This window comes from Urocitellus parryii, chromosome 12 (assembly GCF_045843805.1).
Source record: "Urocitellus parryii isolate mUroPar1 chromosome 12, mUroPar1.hap1, whole genome shotgun sequence".
NCBI lineage: Eukaryota > Metazoa > Chordata > Mammalia > Rodentia > Sciuridae > Urocitellus > Urocitellus parryii.
In genome coordinates this window covers 67,930,914-67,947,648 of record NC_135542.1, presented here as the reverse complement: position 1 = coordinate 67,947,648, position 16,735 = coordinate 67,930,914, and the positions used below count along the sequence as shown (strand labels likewise).

General features: G+C 44.3%; 1 protein-coding gene across 1 annotated transcript in view; it reads right to left on the bottom strand.

Annotated features, from left to right (window-relative positions):
• The window catches only part of Prkce (protein kinase C epsilon), a 477,543-nt gene that overhangs the window by 83,978 nt on the left and 376,830 nt on the right, over nucleotides 1-16,735 (bottom strand). The window contains exon 11 of the mRNA XM_026385723.2: nucleotides 5,968-6,122. Coding sequence (XP_026241508.1) covers nucleotides 5,968-6,122 — 155 coding nt within the window. The remainder of the gene's footprint in view (nucleotides 1-5,967; nucleotides 6,123-16,735) is intronic.

Below are 16,735 nucleotides of genomic sequence, written 5' to 3'. Positions count from 1 at the left end.
TGGGCTGGGGTTGTAGCTCAGTGGTAGAGCACTTTCCTAGTATGTGTGAGGCACTGGGTTCAATACTCAGCACCACATAAAAATAAAATAAACATTTCTTAACAAATAAAAAATATGTCTTAATTTTTTTTTATTTGTTCAATGTCTCCTATGACATTTTTTTCATTTAAAAAAGTCCAACTTTACTGAAGGAAGGAAAAAGGGTAAGAAGGAATTCATTCTTCTAATGTGATTCCAGAATCTCCTTTTGGAGCCTACATTGCATAAAAGATCTCCAATGTTCTTTTGATAGATCTTAATAAAAATCAACTCAATGTAATCTTATTAGGTTAGCTAACATTTATTAGGCTTTACTGAAGCAGGCATTCTTCAAAATCACTGAGAGCTATTAACTCATGAAATCCCTACAGCTTCAGGAGACAAGCACAACTGTCAATCCCACTTTCTAGATGAAGACACAGAGACAGAAAGCTTTAAGACACTTGGCTGAGTTGTGGGGTCTGTGTTCTTTACCACTGCTGATGTGCGGTGCTCCTGACTTTTAGATTAGAAAAGAATAAGAAGGTGCATTTCTGGGCTGGGGATGTGGCTCAAGCGGTAATGCGCTTGCCTGGCATGTGCAGGGTGCTGGGTTCGATCCTCAGCACCACATAAAATAAAGATGTTGTGTCCGTCAAAAACTGAAAAATAAATATTAAAAAAATTCTCTCTCTCTCTTAAAAAAAGAGAAGGTTTTCTATGTGCCAAGCTCCCTTCTCAGGGTGCACCTCTCCCCCCTCTGAGGTCCATCACAATCTCTCTCTTCTGTCTTTTATGCCACATGAGTGAGGTGCAGTCTTTGTCAGTCACTGCTGTTGAACATGTACAAGTACCGAGCATGACATAGAGGAGGAGAAAGTTCCCTCTATCAAGTTTGGACAGAAGGTCCACCCTTTGATACTTCCACCTCTCCCAGTGTGTGTGAGTAAGTGTAGGTGGAGAAGGATTTTCCCAAGCCTCAGCCAGGAAGAGTGGGAACACGGTGATCTAATGCAGTCGCCTGCCATAGCACATAGATTTGACACTAACAAGTACCTTGTGCTGCCTGGGGCAGATGGACTGACCCTAAGGAGGACCAGAGAAAATGGGGCTGTGCCTATGAGCTTGCATTGTCTTTCACGTATGAAACATCAGCCAGAGATCACTGGCCAACTCGCCACTAAATTGGCACGTGTATGAATTCCAGCAGGAAGGCTGGAAAATTCAGTCTCAACTTTGGCAAAGAAGTTCATTCTCCAAAGCTTGGTCTTGCTGATCTCCTAAATAAACTGTCTTTATCTTGCAAGATACAGTCTCTGCCTATATTCAGAACAGCCAAAAACAAATAGGTAAGGACAATCACAGCCTCTCAGTCAACCTCATACTGACTCCCTCTATATCCCTTATGTGGGAAACTTGGAACAAAAGCAACATGGGCATACAGTCCCCTTATATCCGTAACATCAGAGATAAAGGAGGAACTGGGTATTGTTTATACTCAAGGGGGAAAAATGCGTATTGCTCTGTTAGGAATGCTTTAAACAGAGACTTTCAAGAAGTACACACCTATGAAGTAGCAACCCCATAGACTGGAAGGTTCTGGAGCAGTACAGACCGGAAAACAGACACGTATTGAACACCAACCACAAACAGGTGCCGTCCTAGATCACTCAGGTAAGCTCCCTCTGGGGCAGTTCTCACCCACAGAATAGGTATCATAAGTTCAAGGACAAGGTTAGCAAAGGGAACCTGCTCAATGCATGGTTCAGAGAGATGCTATGGTGCTTAGGGGAGACCTGATCCCATGATGGAGAAAGCTACACAGAGGAGGGGGCACATGACACAGTAATATAGGCAGGATGGAATTTCTCTAGAGCTCTGCCCCCTACCCCAACCCTCTGGAGAACATTTTAAAAGTACATAGATTCCTGAACCCATAGCAGACCTATGAAATCAAAGGCTCTAGGTGTGTTACGCTGGGATCTATCTGCATTCTGTTGTCATTGTGGCAAAAAATACACAGAAGTAGATGAAAGAATGACCTCCAAATACCTATCATTCGGCTTCAGCAATCATCAACCCGTGACCATTCTTTTTTTTTAATCTATACCCTTATCTATTTCCCCTCCTCTAGTATTATGGAATTGGTATTTTTTTTTTTTAAACCTGGGACTCTGAGACAGATCCTGGATGTGAATTGGGAAACAATCATTAAGACAAGGGAATCCCAGGGCCAGAGGGAACAAAGGCACAGAGAAATGAAAGAGAACAGTATTTGCAGTAGAATAGCAAGTAATCTGGAGAACTAAGAGGGTAGGATCCATGTTTAGGGTGCTGATAGAATTCAAAAGATCATCAGGGGCCACTCGGGCCCTGTTAGCACATGAGGTGTCTTTGTGAGAAACACAATGCTAAAGCTCACCTTGAAACTTAACTGCCATTGTGATGGTACTGGGAGGTAGGACCTTTCAGAGGCATTTAAGTTATGTGGGCTCTGGCTCATGAGTGGACCAATGCCATTGTCCCCAGAGTGAGCTTACCTTATCTTGCATAAGCCCCTCATCTCCGCCCTCCCTTCCTCTTTCCACCATTGTTTTTGGTCTTGGATCACATGGTGCCTTCCACCATATTATGACACAGCAAGAAAGTCTCATCAGATGCTGACGCCTTGTTCTTGAATTTCCTAGCCTCTAGAACTGTGGGCCAAGAAAGCTCTGTCTTTTATAAATGACCCACTCAGTTATTCTGTTGTAACTGCACAAAATGACCTAAGATACACAAAAAGACACCTTTGGGAAGAAAAACAAAAACACCTCTTTCTTGAGGTTGAAGCTACTCACGCAAATAGAGTGGGGCTAGATGCTGTTCCCACTCACTGCCATACCCTTCACTTCCATCCATGCCCAAGCCACAGAGCTGCACAGTGCCAGGGTGGCAGGGAGTCTGAGTCCACGCAGGGGGTTGGGCTTTCTCTTATAAGGGTCAAAGGATGCTAAGAAGGGACCATATGGCAATCAGCTTTAAAATAACACTGAGCAGCAACAGCGGGGTTGGAGGACAGACTGGGAGGGTGGAAAACCAAGAGTCAGGGAGTGAGTTGTCAATAAACTGTTAAAAATCTTCCAGGGAAAGAGGGAAGAGGGCCTTAAAGGTCAAGCTTCAAGAGGTAGAGATGAGTATTTGGGGTAGAATAGCAAATAATTTGGAGAACCAAGAGGGTAGGATACATGTGAGGAACTGCTTTTGTTTGGGTTCTGGGGAGAACCTGGGAGCTAGCTATAGAGATCAGAGAATCGTGGGGCATATAGAAGCCATTCCAAGCCATGGGAAGGTTGGAATTGCCCAGGGAGAATATTTGGGGTAAGAATAAAGAGGGGTGAAGGGTCCTGCAGAAAAGTTGCATTTAAAGAATGAGACAGGAAGGTAAGGAGCCAGCCCAGGTTCTGCCATGATCAGGGAAAGGAGAACACCAGAGAGATGAAGAGAGAATAGTTCATAGAAGCCAAAAGAGCAAAAGTGGTCACAGGTGTGGTGAGAGGGAAGCAGAAATATAAGGGAAGGTCAAGTTCTGGAGCACCTAGAATAATAAGTTAAAGAGCTTGGAGTTGGACTTGAAAAGGCATCCTAACAAGTGTCACATGCACAGCAGGAAATGTCACACTTAATACTCTTAAGTGTGAGTATTACACACTTTATACTTATTTTACACTTAATATTCCTGCCACTTACCAAGAATGACCTTGGACCAATTATTCCAGAGTCTCTATCTTTGCTAGTAAACTGTGGATGACTTGTACCTGCTCTAACAGGGATGGTATTAGGGAGACATCCCAAGGAATGGCAATTTTTCTTGTCACCAGGCACTGACAAGTAGCATGGATGATCTTTCCACATCTCTAACTAGCTTTCAAATTGCTTTGGTGGCAAAGATTAGAGTTTAAGACTAATTGAAGTCAACAGTCATATTTGATATAAATTGTGTGCAAGGCAAGAAGATGAAGAATAAGAACAACAAGATAAGGGTTTAAAAAGAAGAAGTGGCCCTTTGGAGAGTTTGCAACTTAGTGAAGGACACATGTGGAGGTCTACTGCTAACAGCAGGTGCAGCAATGAGAGCATCAAATTGCAATTCATTCACCAACGACAGCGCGAGGGATAGAGAGAGTCACACAGGATGATGGGGCCAGGCAGATAGCATTGCAAGTGGCCTCTGGGCTGGTGGCTTCAAAACAAGGCATTGTTAGAATTGGGGTGAGAAGGGTATACTGGGCTGTGCCAGACACTACCTGAGATGACTCCCAATGAGCCACACCCCAGTTACCCACTCCAGCTACTTCCCTGGAGTAGATGCAACCTATGATTTCACTTTTAACAAATGGAGTAGGCAAAAAAGATGTGATGTCACTATTGTGATTACGTTACATTATATGGCAAAGGTACAGAGATTTTTGTAGATATAATTAAGGTTCCTTCGGTGGGCCTGGGTTGGGGGGTGTAGCTCAGAGATAGAACATTTGCCTGGCATGCACAAGGCCCTGGGTTCCACCCCTCACATAGCAAAACAAGTAAATAAATCAATAAGGGTCCAGGACTTCTCTGAAGTTAGTGACTTGAAGCAGGAAAGACTCTCTTGCTGGCCTTGCAGAAGCAAGCCACATGAGTTCTAAGGCTGCAAGGAAAAGAATTCTGCCATCAGCACATGGGCTTGGAATAGCAGCTCAAACTTCAGAGGAGAATGCAGCCTAGCTGACACCTCAATCACAGCCCTGTGAGACCCTGAACACAGGATGCTGGTGAGCTGGGCTCCTGCAAAACAAGGAGATAATAAATGGGTGCTGTCCGAAGCCTCTGTTTGTGGTTATGGGTTATATAGACAATAGGAAATAAATACATGGGCTCCATTGTGGAGGGCCATGATAGCACGATAAAAAGTATGGGCTTTGTTATGTGGGCTGGGGAGAACCATTCACTATTTTTTCCTTGCATTAGGAAGTTGAGAGATGACAGAAGGAAGGGAAGCCTGGGGTGGGGTTGACCAGAACCCCGCAAAGAACATTTACTCAGGCCATTGCTCTCAAGGGCAGGTTAGAAAACTTTAGGTTAAGTAACTAAGTTCTAAGTTAAACCAAGACAGCTGCTCTTCCACCCAATTAAAAAAACAAAAAAATGAGGAGGCAAAGACCAAGTAAAGATATTGATAGTCACTGGGAAAAAAAAAAAAAAAAAAAACCTCAGGGAACTTCAATGTCCTTGTTGCTAATTATAAATATTTACTCCTCCCAGAATTCTTGACCTCACAGAAAAGCCTGCCTAAACAGTTATGCTCCGTTACCGGAAAGTGTGTGTGTGTGTGTGTGTGTGTGTGTGTGTGTGTGTGTTTCTTGGAAGGAATTGGGCAGTAATAAAGGACTGGACAATCTGTAAAATGTCACTTCCTGTTGGGTAATGTCTAGTTCCCACTCCCCTCCCCCATCCTAGATCATAACCCCCCCTCCCCAGTCCCCTTGGAGCAACTCCCCCTTCCCTGATTCTATCAGCTGGAGACAACTGAGCCAAACAAACTCAGGAAGTGGCAAAAGATCGGGAAGGGGAGGAAGTTCATGGCACAGAAGGAAAAAGCCAAGAGGATGCCCTGATGCTCAAGGAAGCCGGTGGGGGAGAGAGAGAAATGAAAGTCGCCCCAAGGTCACTCGGCGCCAAGCCTTTAAATGTCATCTCTGAGCTTTAAATCAAAACTGGCACAAACAGTGGGTCAAATCTCCAGGGACCATTCAAATATTAACATTCACAGTGACAAACAGTCCCCCCAAAAGTCTTCTGTAAGCAAATTAGAACAAACAACTCATCTAAAGCCAGTTGCTGGGAGACCAGTTGGGAAAAGAGCCAAGTTCAAGTGGCTGGAGAAGTCTTTACTCTTTGGCTTTCAGGAAAGAGGAGAGAAGGAGCTACCTGTAGATCACGCCATGCTGGTGCAGGAACATGAGGGCCGACGTGACCTCGGCAGCATAGAATCGTGAACGAGGCTCGTCAAATTTTCGGGAGCGCTGAATCTGGAACATGAGGTCTCCACCATTCACATATTCCATGACGAAAAAGAGGCGGTCCTGCAGGGAGAGAAGAAAATGCCATTTAGGTCATTTTGTGGCAGCCTGTCTACACAGGCCACTATGCTGTGAGCCAGGGGTGACAACCAGGGCTCAAGGGGCAGGAAGGCTCAAAGGTGGGTAAATGCTGGGAGCACAGGAGCCAGCAAGAGGACAAAGGAATGAAGCACATAAGTTAGGGTACAGAGTGTGATTTAAAAACTTATTTCTTGCTGGGTGGGGAGGCACATGCCTGTCATCCCTGCTACTTGAGAGGCTGAGGCAGGAAGATTGCAAGTTTGAGGCTAGCCTCAGCGTCTTAGCAAGACCCTCAGCCACTTAGCAAGACTCTGTCTCAAACAATAAAAAAGGCTGAGGATGTGGCTCCGTGGCAGGTGCCTCTGGATTCAATCCCTGATACCAAAACAAACAAACAAACAAAACCCAACCACCACAACAATAAAACCTTTGTTCTCTGTCTTATTTAAATTGTCAGAAAGGAGAAACCAGGCCTTTGATTCTGGTCATAACTTGAGGTGTGGCTCTGGACAAGCCTTTGTCTTTTTGGAAGCACTGGGTTTCTTTCGGGTAGACTGAATAATGATCTTCCAAAAGATGCCCAGGCCTTAATCCCTGGAATGTGTGGCTCTTAATAGGAGAAAGAGTATACTGCAGATGTGACGAAGTCGGGGATTCTGAGAAGAGACTCGGCTGGATCACTGGGGTGGGCCCTGGGCAATCACTAGTGTCCTTCCAAGAGGGAGGTAAAGGGAGATTTGGGGAGCATGGGGAGGCAGTGGGACAATGGAGGCAGAGACTCGAGCGTCTGCAACCACAAGTCCAAGAACGCAGGCAGTGGCCAGAGGCTGGAGCCTCTGGAGGGAGAACAGCCTGGCACGCTGACCTCTGGACTGTGGCTCAGGAATGCTCTCTCAAACTTGTGGTCTCTAGAAATGTGAGAGGATGAATTCTGTTGGGTTAAGCCAATTAAGTTTGTGGAAATTTGTTACGGAAGTCCTAGGAAATTTAGAAGACTGTAATGTGAAATACCTTGCCATCAATTTTACAACAATAAATGATAATGGCTGTGAGACCTCCCGTCCCCTGGGAGGGCCACTTTCTGCTTTGGAAGATATTCCCTCTAGGATTCCTATGAATCCTCCCTCAGGCTTCAGGAAGACCCAAGACACTGCCAGACTTCACTGAGGGTGGCACTTCCTTATCTGCAATCTATGGTAACATGGGGAGAGGATATACTAAAATTCACTTTGGCAGTTTCTTTTTTCATTTCTCTCTCTCTCTCTCTCTCTCTCTCTCTCTCTCTCTCTCTCTCTTCCCCCTTTCTTCTTCTTCTTCTGCTCCTCTCCCTCTTCCTTCTTCTTCCTCCTCTCCTCATCCTCCTCCTCATACTCCTTCTCCTCCTCTTTCTCCATCTTCTCCTTCTCTTTCTTATTTATTTATTATTATTTTTGTAACACTGGGAATTGAACCCAGTAGCACTCTACTACTGAATCCATCCCCAGCTCATTTTATTTTTACTTAGAGACAGGTCTCACTAAGTTTCTGAGGCTGGGCCTCAAGCTTGAGACCCTCCTGCCTCGGCCTCTTGAGTAGCTATGATTATGGAGTATACCACTGTGCCTCCCTTGCACAGTTTTTTGATGACTATTTTCTAAGGAATGCTGTGCTAGACAGGCAATGAAGTATATCACTGCCCTGGGGAGAGTGGGGGTTATAATTCAGGGGTGCAGATGGGAGATGGAAAGAATGATTTTTAAACCACAGGAGCAAAGTTACACTGGGTATAGAAAGAATTTAGAGAAAGGACCACTTGTTGTCATGGAAGCGGGAGGGATGGGCTTTTTTCTTGAGAGAAAGAGAAGGTAGGGGAGGCAGGAACAAATTCCAGGACTTGGAAACAGAGTGATCATGTCCAGGGGCCAGCAAACAGATCAGATCAGCTGGGAGGAAGGTTAACAACAACGGTGTGAGAGGTCACAGGGCCAGAGTGCATCCTTAATACACAGGCTAACTGAAGCTTCCCGGAGCACATTGTTTTTCATTAAGACTGAGTAAAAATTACCAAGGGTACTTTCTTTATTCATGAAGTATATCTATTACGTTACAGGCAATAATCCCAGAGTCAATAAATGTCCTGACCATATCTCTGGAATTACTCAGACTTGCTGGTATTCAAGAAGGGTTAAGGGCTAAATTTCTCTTCCTTGAGTTGTTATATTTCCCTTTCAAGGCCTGCCTCATTTTCTCCCCAGGGTGAAGTAGCTGCCTTGCTGACTGTTCATGCAGTCATCCCTTCTGCATCCAAACCTTTTTTTCAAAAACCAATGCTCAGTAAACTATGAAACCAGTCTAGGTGTCCATCAATGGAAGAATGGTTAAAGAAAATGTGGTATATATATATACACAATGGAGTTTGATTCAGTCATAAAAGAAAAATGAAATTATGTCACTTGCAGAAAAGTGGATAGAACTTGAGACATGATGTTAAGCAAACCTTTCAGAAGGTCAAGGGTCATATTTTTTTTCTCTCATATGTTGGAAGCTACAGAGGAAAGGGGGGGAAAAAAGGTAAGGGGAGACAGGGATCTCATGAAAATCAAAGGGAGATCAGTAGAGGAAAGGGACCAGGGGTTGGGAAGTAAAGACAGAGGGAGGAAGTGCTGGGGAGTGTGATATTGGCCAAATAAAATTGTTATATTATGTGCATGTCCCATATGTAACAAATCCCATCATTATGTGCAACGATAATGCACCGATTAAATAGAAAAACATGGATAGAGGAAACAAAATGTTCAGGCCCACTCCACCCCAACAAAATCAATATCTCTAAGTGGCGGGGAACCCAGGCTCCCCAGGTGATTTCAAAGTGTGGCCAGGGTTGAAAATCATGGGCTCTATCTGGCTTTTGTCAAGGTATTTTATATCTGTGTGGTTGATTGTGGATTATACGACAGTCCTTTTTGTCTTTTTAAGGATTCTCCCAAGAACAGGAGTTCTCCAACTTTGCATCAGAATCACACAAGGTTAACTAGATCACGGATTCCCCCAGATTTCTGAAGATCTGGAGTGGAGCCTGTACATCTGCATCCGGGTGATGTTGATGCTGCTGGTCCAGGGACCACACTTTGAGAAGCTCTGCTCTAGAGCACTGGGGGCATGCCTTGCACATGACAAGTAGAGCAGCAGCGTCCACTTCACACTGCCCACAAGCTGAACCACACCATGAGAAACAGCCACTGCAACGCCCTCCAGAGCCACCCACCCTGAACTCGGCTGCAGGAACAATGGAGTATTTCCTTGACTGTATTTGAAAGAATGCAATTCTCTAAAGGGGGAAATCCTCCCTTTCCCGCCCTCTTTCCCGGCTCATTTTTATTCTACAACATTGGATACACGGCATTGAAGCTTTGGGGCTGTGGAGTGAGAAAAAAAACTCCCACCTCGACTTCATCACTCCCTGCTTGTGTAACCTCAGGCAAATGACTTCATCTCTCTCAGGGCTCAGTTTCCTGACCTGTAGAACTGAAGATAATAGGACCTGCCTTACGGGCTTCTTGTGAGGATTAAATTCCATGTTAAAATGCCTGGTTCATAGTTGATGCTCCATAAAGATTACCCATGTCTATTGTTACAGAGAGTATAGTAGCCCTTAGCATTATTAGCATTATTATCAAGTGTTTTTTTTTTTGTTTTTTGTTTTTTTTTTTTGCTAACCTCCCCATGACTTTCTTCCCTAATTACCTCCTCTTCCAACCAACACTGCTTTGTGGCTTTCAGGAGAAGAACCCCAGGGGTTCTTCTCCCTCCCTCTCTTATATGCTTCTCCTCCTCCCAACCATGAAGTGCGGGAACCCCACAGGACCAGGACCCAGCCCTCTTGTTTCCCTGCTCTGCTGCTGGGTGACCTTGTCCACACCCACAGTTCCTAGGTCCTCTACACGGATGACTCCCAAACTTAAACCTCTCCTCCGGGCTTCAGTTTCACTTATCCAAGAGTGTTTCTGCCCTCCCCCAGATGCCTCACAGCCACTCAGACCAACATGTTGAAACAGACTCCATGATTTTCCCTAACAGACTGGCCGTTGGCCAGGGCTGCCTGGCTCAGGGCAGGCCTACACCCTTCAGCCAATTTTCTAAGTCAGAAACCTGGAAGTCAAGCTTGATCCTCCCTCTCCCTCATCCCTCACATCCATCACCGAGCCTTGCTGCTCCTACCTCTTGTGTCTCTGCACCTCTCACCTTGGCCTGCACCTCTCCATTTCCATGACCATCATCCCCGCCAAGTGACTGGCATCTCTGTCTTATCTAGATCCTTGCATTGACTCTTAGCGATGTCCCCCACATTTATTCCAGCACCCCATCCACATGCTAGTCATTCTATAGGCAGAGGGACTCTGCTGGACGGGAAACCCAGTTGTAACTTAACCCCTTTTCTCTCTCACTTTACTGTTTAATTCTTTCTTTTTTAAATAAATATTTTTTAGTTGTCAATGGACCTTTATTTTATTTATTTATATGCAGTGCTAAGAATTGAACCCAGTGCCTCACACATACTAGGCAAGCACTCTACCACTGAGCCACCACCCCAGCCCCTCTGTTTAGTTCTTTAAAAGCCTTCTTGTTACTCTTAGAATAAATAGCTTCAAGGACTCTACAATCTTCCGAGTCTTTGCCTTCCAGCTAGCCCTTGTTGCCTCTGCCCCAGGACCTTGACTAATCTCCTCTCATGATGAATCCTTCCTCGTCCTATAGACTTATAACAGTGCAGTCAACTATTCTTTGGGGAAGCTTTCCAATGACAAGGTCAAGTCCTCCCATGATGTGCTACACTTGTTATTATGAGATTCAGCCCAGACGAGGTTTTATTGTGTAATTGATTCATGATTTTCTCCCTCAGGAATGTGAATGCTCCAGACAGCAAAGACTGCTGGTAATTCTGGCCTGTCTTTTTAAGGGATTTAGAGACTCCTGAAAAGACCCAGGTGTGGTGGTGCACACCTGTAACCCCAGCAACACAGGAGGCTGAGGCAAGAGGATCGCAAGTTCGACTGATCCTCCCTCTCCCTCATCTCTCAAATTCATCTCCAAACCTTTCTGCTCCTACCTCTTGTGTCTCTGCACCTCTCCTGTTGCCCTACACCTCTCCGTTTCCGCCATCACCATGACCACCATCCCGCCCAAGCCTGCTCATTCCACTGACCATCGTGAGAGGAGCAATCCTGGTTGTTCGAGTTCCTTACTATATCTCCAGCAGCCAGAACTGAGCCTGGCCCATGGTGGGGTCTGGTATACCTGTGTTCCTGTTCTATGCCTGTATTTTTTTTTTTTAATCTGGGGGGATTGAACTGAGCTCCATCACCAACCCTTTTCATTTTTAATTTTCAGACAGGGTCTAGCTAAGTTGCCCAGGTGAGCCTCCCACTTGTGATCCTCCTGCCTCAGCCTCCCAGGTCTCTGAGATTACAGGCTCATGCCTATATTCTTGAACGTGGCCAAAGTTCCCGCAGCTAGAAATTCAAAAGTAAACCAGAGTTGGTTTCTCTGGTTACTTCTTTTGTTAATTCACCTCATCTTGAGCTATTCTGAGTTTAGTTTAACCCTGATTTCTTCTCAACAGCTCAGTGAGCATGCCCCCAGAGCACAATCAACCCTCTTTATGTATTAGGGGTATTTCAAAGCCAGGAAGCCTTCCCCTTCTTGCTCTGCAGTGAGTTTGGATTGTCGCTGACCTCTAACTCCAACTTATTTGAGAAGCACGTTTTGACGCAGAGGGAGAAGCTCCAGTCATTCTGGGAACTGCTTAATTATATAAACTGAAATCAAAAGAAAGCTGGCAAACCCATCGGCCACTCATTAATCCCCTCTTGGCATCGGTAGAAAACAAAACGAAAAACCAACTTCCTGGTAAAGTAAGCAAATATGTTTTCTGAGGTAATCAAAGATTTTAAAGGCTTTATTCTACCTCCTCCTCCCTTAATCTCCCCTGAATGTCTAAAAAGTTATGGTCTTGTGATAGCAAGGAAAATAATAAAATTAGGAAAGCGATTATGTGTCATGGCCATGGAGGGTAAGAATAGTGGACACTGGCCACTAAGCTGGAAGGGCCACAGCGTATGTTTGAGATTCCCATTGGGCTCCATTTTCCCAGAGCATTAGCCTCTCCTGTCTTTGAAGGGAAGACCAGGCCCGCCCACTTCATCCCTGAAGGTGTGATAGAGAGCCAGAGACTTCCTCCCAGTGGCACTGCGTGTCCTGCCAATTGGGTTTGTTTGGACACACGTTCTCCACCAGTTGTTGGCTGTTTATATGTGCAAAGATTCTATCGCTTTTAAGTCAATTTCACTTGAGTGCCCAACAAAAGCCCAGACTTGGAACAGCATGCCTCGGATATGTCAGTGACGTATGTGCACCTAAGGAAGACGTGGGTCCTCACGGCGTTCTGTTTTTTTAATCTTTTTTTTTTTTTTAGTGTGGTGCTGGGGTTCAAACCCAGGGCCTTGTGCAGCCCAGCAAGAGTTCTACCACTGAGCTACATCTCCAACCCTTCATTTCATGTTCTGAAATGTCTCTTTTCCTCTTCCTCATGCATATCATCTAACCTGTCACCAGGTCTGTCCTGGGCTCTCTGCTCTCCGATGGTGAGGGGATATGGAAAATGATGTTTCTGGTTTCTGAGAGCTATAAATGGAACACAGGAAACCCTGGAGCACACAGGACGCTCCATCAGTGTGTACTAAACTCTCTGGTGTCGACTCAGACTGTGAAACCTTTGTGTCTTGTTTCTATCTCCTTGACTGTCATAAAGAACAGTGATAGGTCACCCAGGCCTTATCACTCATAGAAGATCATCGCAGGAGAAAGATGTATGAAAACTCTTCCTGTGTGTTTTCCATAATGGTGGAACTGGCATGGCTATGGGAATTTGGTTGAGATAACCTGAAATGGAGGAAAGCCTGCCCTTGAGTAAAGTCTTAGACAATGTTAGGTGGGAGGACAAGAAGGCCCTGCAAGTTTGAAGCTCAGCCTTGAAGGGAAAACTGAGCAGAGGTAAACCCTCAGGTGGGAATGAGGAAGGCAGGCAGGATGAGCTCCGTAAAGAAACAAGACAAAAGATGATTAGTTTTTTTGTTTTGTTTTTTACATCTAGGAACAGGTTTGGAAACCCATGACACAGGTATGAAAGAGTCTGGGGGTGCCTCTGAAGGAGACAGACTGGCCCACTGTGCATTGTTGGAAAGAAAGTAGAGATAATCAAAAACGAAGTGGCCAATAAGAATGCTGGCAGTCTGAGTTTTTAAAAAATGACATAATTAATAGTCATTTAAGAAAAATCATTTTTGAAAAATGGATTAGAACAAGGTAGGACAAAGCAATTCCATTTCTACTATCTCAATTTTATATTAAATATTATCTTAAAAATGTTTATTTCTTCTTTTTTGTTTTGTTGGCTTGGTTTTGCAGTGCTGGGGATTGAATCCAGGGCTTGTGCATGGTAGGAAAGTGACTGTACCACTAACCTCCATCCCTAGGCTGATGAAAGAAAGAAAGAAAGGCAGGAGGGAGGGAGGGTGGGAGGAAGGAAGGAAGGAAAGAGTGAGAAAGAGAAAGAGAAAGCAGAAAGAGGAAAGAAAAGTGAAAAACAAAATAAACAAAAAATCAGGCCACCTTTTTTTTCTCATCATTACATTTCCTCGGTTTAGCAAAGAAAAGACGCAACCACTTTGGGAAACTTCACCACATGAATTTTATGTGCTCATTTCTGGATGTTGAGCCACAGATAGAACAGTCACCATTACAGTAAGCAAACAGTGAGCATCACGTGGGGCCTTCCCACTCGGAAGCTGACACACCGCGTGCCGACACGGCCCCGTCCCTGCACACCAGCAGAGCCTCGATTAATGGCTGTCACACATCAGCCACTGTGTGCCGTCGGGAGGTCAGTGTGGATAAGCAAACGGAAGAGTCTCGCCAATTCAGAGAGTGAAATCGTCTCCTCTGAGTGATAATTATCATTAGCAATATGAATGTTCCTATGCAATAACAACAATACTCATCTCAATGATGTTTTTCTATTTCCCCACATTCTCAGCCCTTCTCTAATAGGCCTACTCCTCCTTCCACCTCCTAGTGTTACAAGTCTCACTCAGATATAATGACCTTGTAGTCCTTCACCAAATTCAGGGTCATGGCAACCAAGTTCCTATAGTAATGACCAATTTCATCAATACCAACAGAAGTATGGGAAATATAAAATTGACTTCTACATGGCTCTTTTTCTTTCTGAATACAACACCATTATTTTTATCCACTTCTTTTAAAGAAAAACCACTGGAACCACCATTTGACCCAGCTATCCCTCTCCTTGGTCTATACTCAAAGGACTTAAAAACAGCATACTAGAGGGACCCAGCCACATCAATGTTTATAGCAGCACAATTCACAATAGCTAAACTGTGGAACCAACCTAGATGACCTTCAATAGATGAATGGATAAAGAAAATGTGGCATATAAATACAATGGAATATTACTCAGCAATAAAAGAGAATAAAATCATGGCATTTGCAGGTAAATGGATGGAGTTGGATAAGATAATGCTAAGTGAGGTTAGCCAATCCCACTCCCACAAAATACCGAATGTTTTCTCTGATATAAGGAGGCTGATTCATAGTGGGGTAGGGAGGGGGAGCATTGGAGGAACAGACGAACTCTAAATAGGGCAGGTGGGGGGGGGAGGGAGGGGGCATGGGATTAGCAAGGATGGTGGAATGTGATGGACATCATTATCCAAAGTACGTGTATGAAGACATGAATTGGTGTGAACATACTTTGTATACAATCAGAGATGTGAAAAATTGTGCTGTATATGTATAATAAGAATTGTAATGCATTCTGCTGTCATTTATTTTTTTAAAAAATCAATTAAAAATTAAAAAAAGAAAAACCACATGATTGAGGTATGATTGACATAAAAAAGCTGTCCATAGTTCATGTACAGAACTTAGTAAGCTTGGAGATAAGTATACCCTAGGGGAACCCTAACCACATTTGATGCCACAAACATGTCCATCATGTCCCAAAGTGTCCTCCCACCCTCTTTATTATCTGTGTGTTTGTGACAGAACATAACATAAAAACTACCTTCTTAGCAACATTTTATACATATAATAGAGTATTGGTGACTCTGGTTGTCACTGCACGGATCTCAAGGACTTACTCATGTAAGTAAAACTTCAACTGACACCTCCTGAGTCTCCCTCTCCCAGTTCCTGGCAACCACCACTTTATTTCCTGCTTTTATAAGTTCAACTATTTTAGATACATGATGTAAGTGCTATGATGTAGTACCTGGCCTTCTAAATCTAGCTTAGTTCACTTAGCAGAATGTTCTCCAGCTTCATCCATGTCATTGCACATGGTAGGACTAAATAATAAAGGCTAAGTAATAGTCCACTGTATGTAGACATGGCCATTTCTTATAATGATCTTCTAGAAGCCAAAGAGGGTGGAGCTAAACCTGCTTTTGGTAAAAAGAGAGATGCCTTTTTTTCTCGGAAACCCTTAACCAAATGAGAATTGACCAAATAGCAAAAACTCCACACTATCTCATCTGCTGGTTGAGAAGATCTAAACTTCACTCATGTACACATGATGTTTGTTTCTAATTGCGTAAAATTAGGATTATTTGACTTAAATAGGATGGCCCAAGTTTAAAGTGACCTAAAGCTGCACCAAAATGACTCACCCAATAAAACTCAAATAAACATTTCCTGCCTCTGATTAGAGCTGCACTTGGCCCAGGGAACAACCTCAAATCCCTGGCCCCTGCCCCCCCACATTTCCATCTGGGTGTGAAAGCTGGGGAAAAGGAGGGGAGTTCTGTCTTATCATCAAAGAACACTTTCATTTTACAGGGATCACCAGCATCTTATGAAATCAAAGTTTCTATCCTATGGTATGACAGTACAAACGGACCAGGAATGGTATGGGGTCAATTTCCTCTTTGAAAATGACAGAATCAAGAGAGTTTCGACAGGGAACCTCACAGCGGTCCTGTTTTGGGGAGGCTCTATCTTTTTCTCCATTGCTTGATCCGCATCAACATCCAAGCCAGCATCTGGACCCCTCCTGGTGACACCCCACTGACTGCTTGCTGTATCAACTGCTACTTGTGAAACATGGCATATCTGGACTTCAGGAAAGCCTTCAAAACCTTCCCCTTCGTCGTCCGGTCTACCCAGCAGCCTGGTCATCTTGCAGAGGTCTGGGCTTCTGGGGTAAGCCTGGGGCCCACCTAGAATCTGGTCTGCCTACACTGGGCAAGAAGATGAAATAAAGCCGTTTTGATGTTACCAAGAAATAATTGAAGCTGAAATGGAAAAAAAAAAAAATGGGTTGCTCACTGGGGCCCACTGACACCGGGTAGCCAGCTGTTTGAAGTCAAAGTTAAGGACCTACAGGGTGTTTCTTGTAAGTCTTTTTTTTTTTTTTTTTTGAGTGGGGTGTATCAGAGATTGAACTCAGGGACACTCAAATACTGAGCCACATCTACAGCCCTGTTTGGATTTTAGAGACAGGCTCTCACTGAGTTGCTTAGTGCCTCACTATTGCTGAG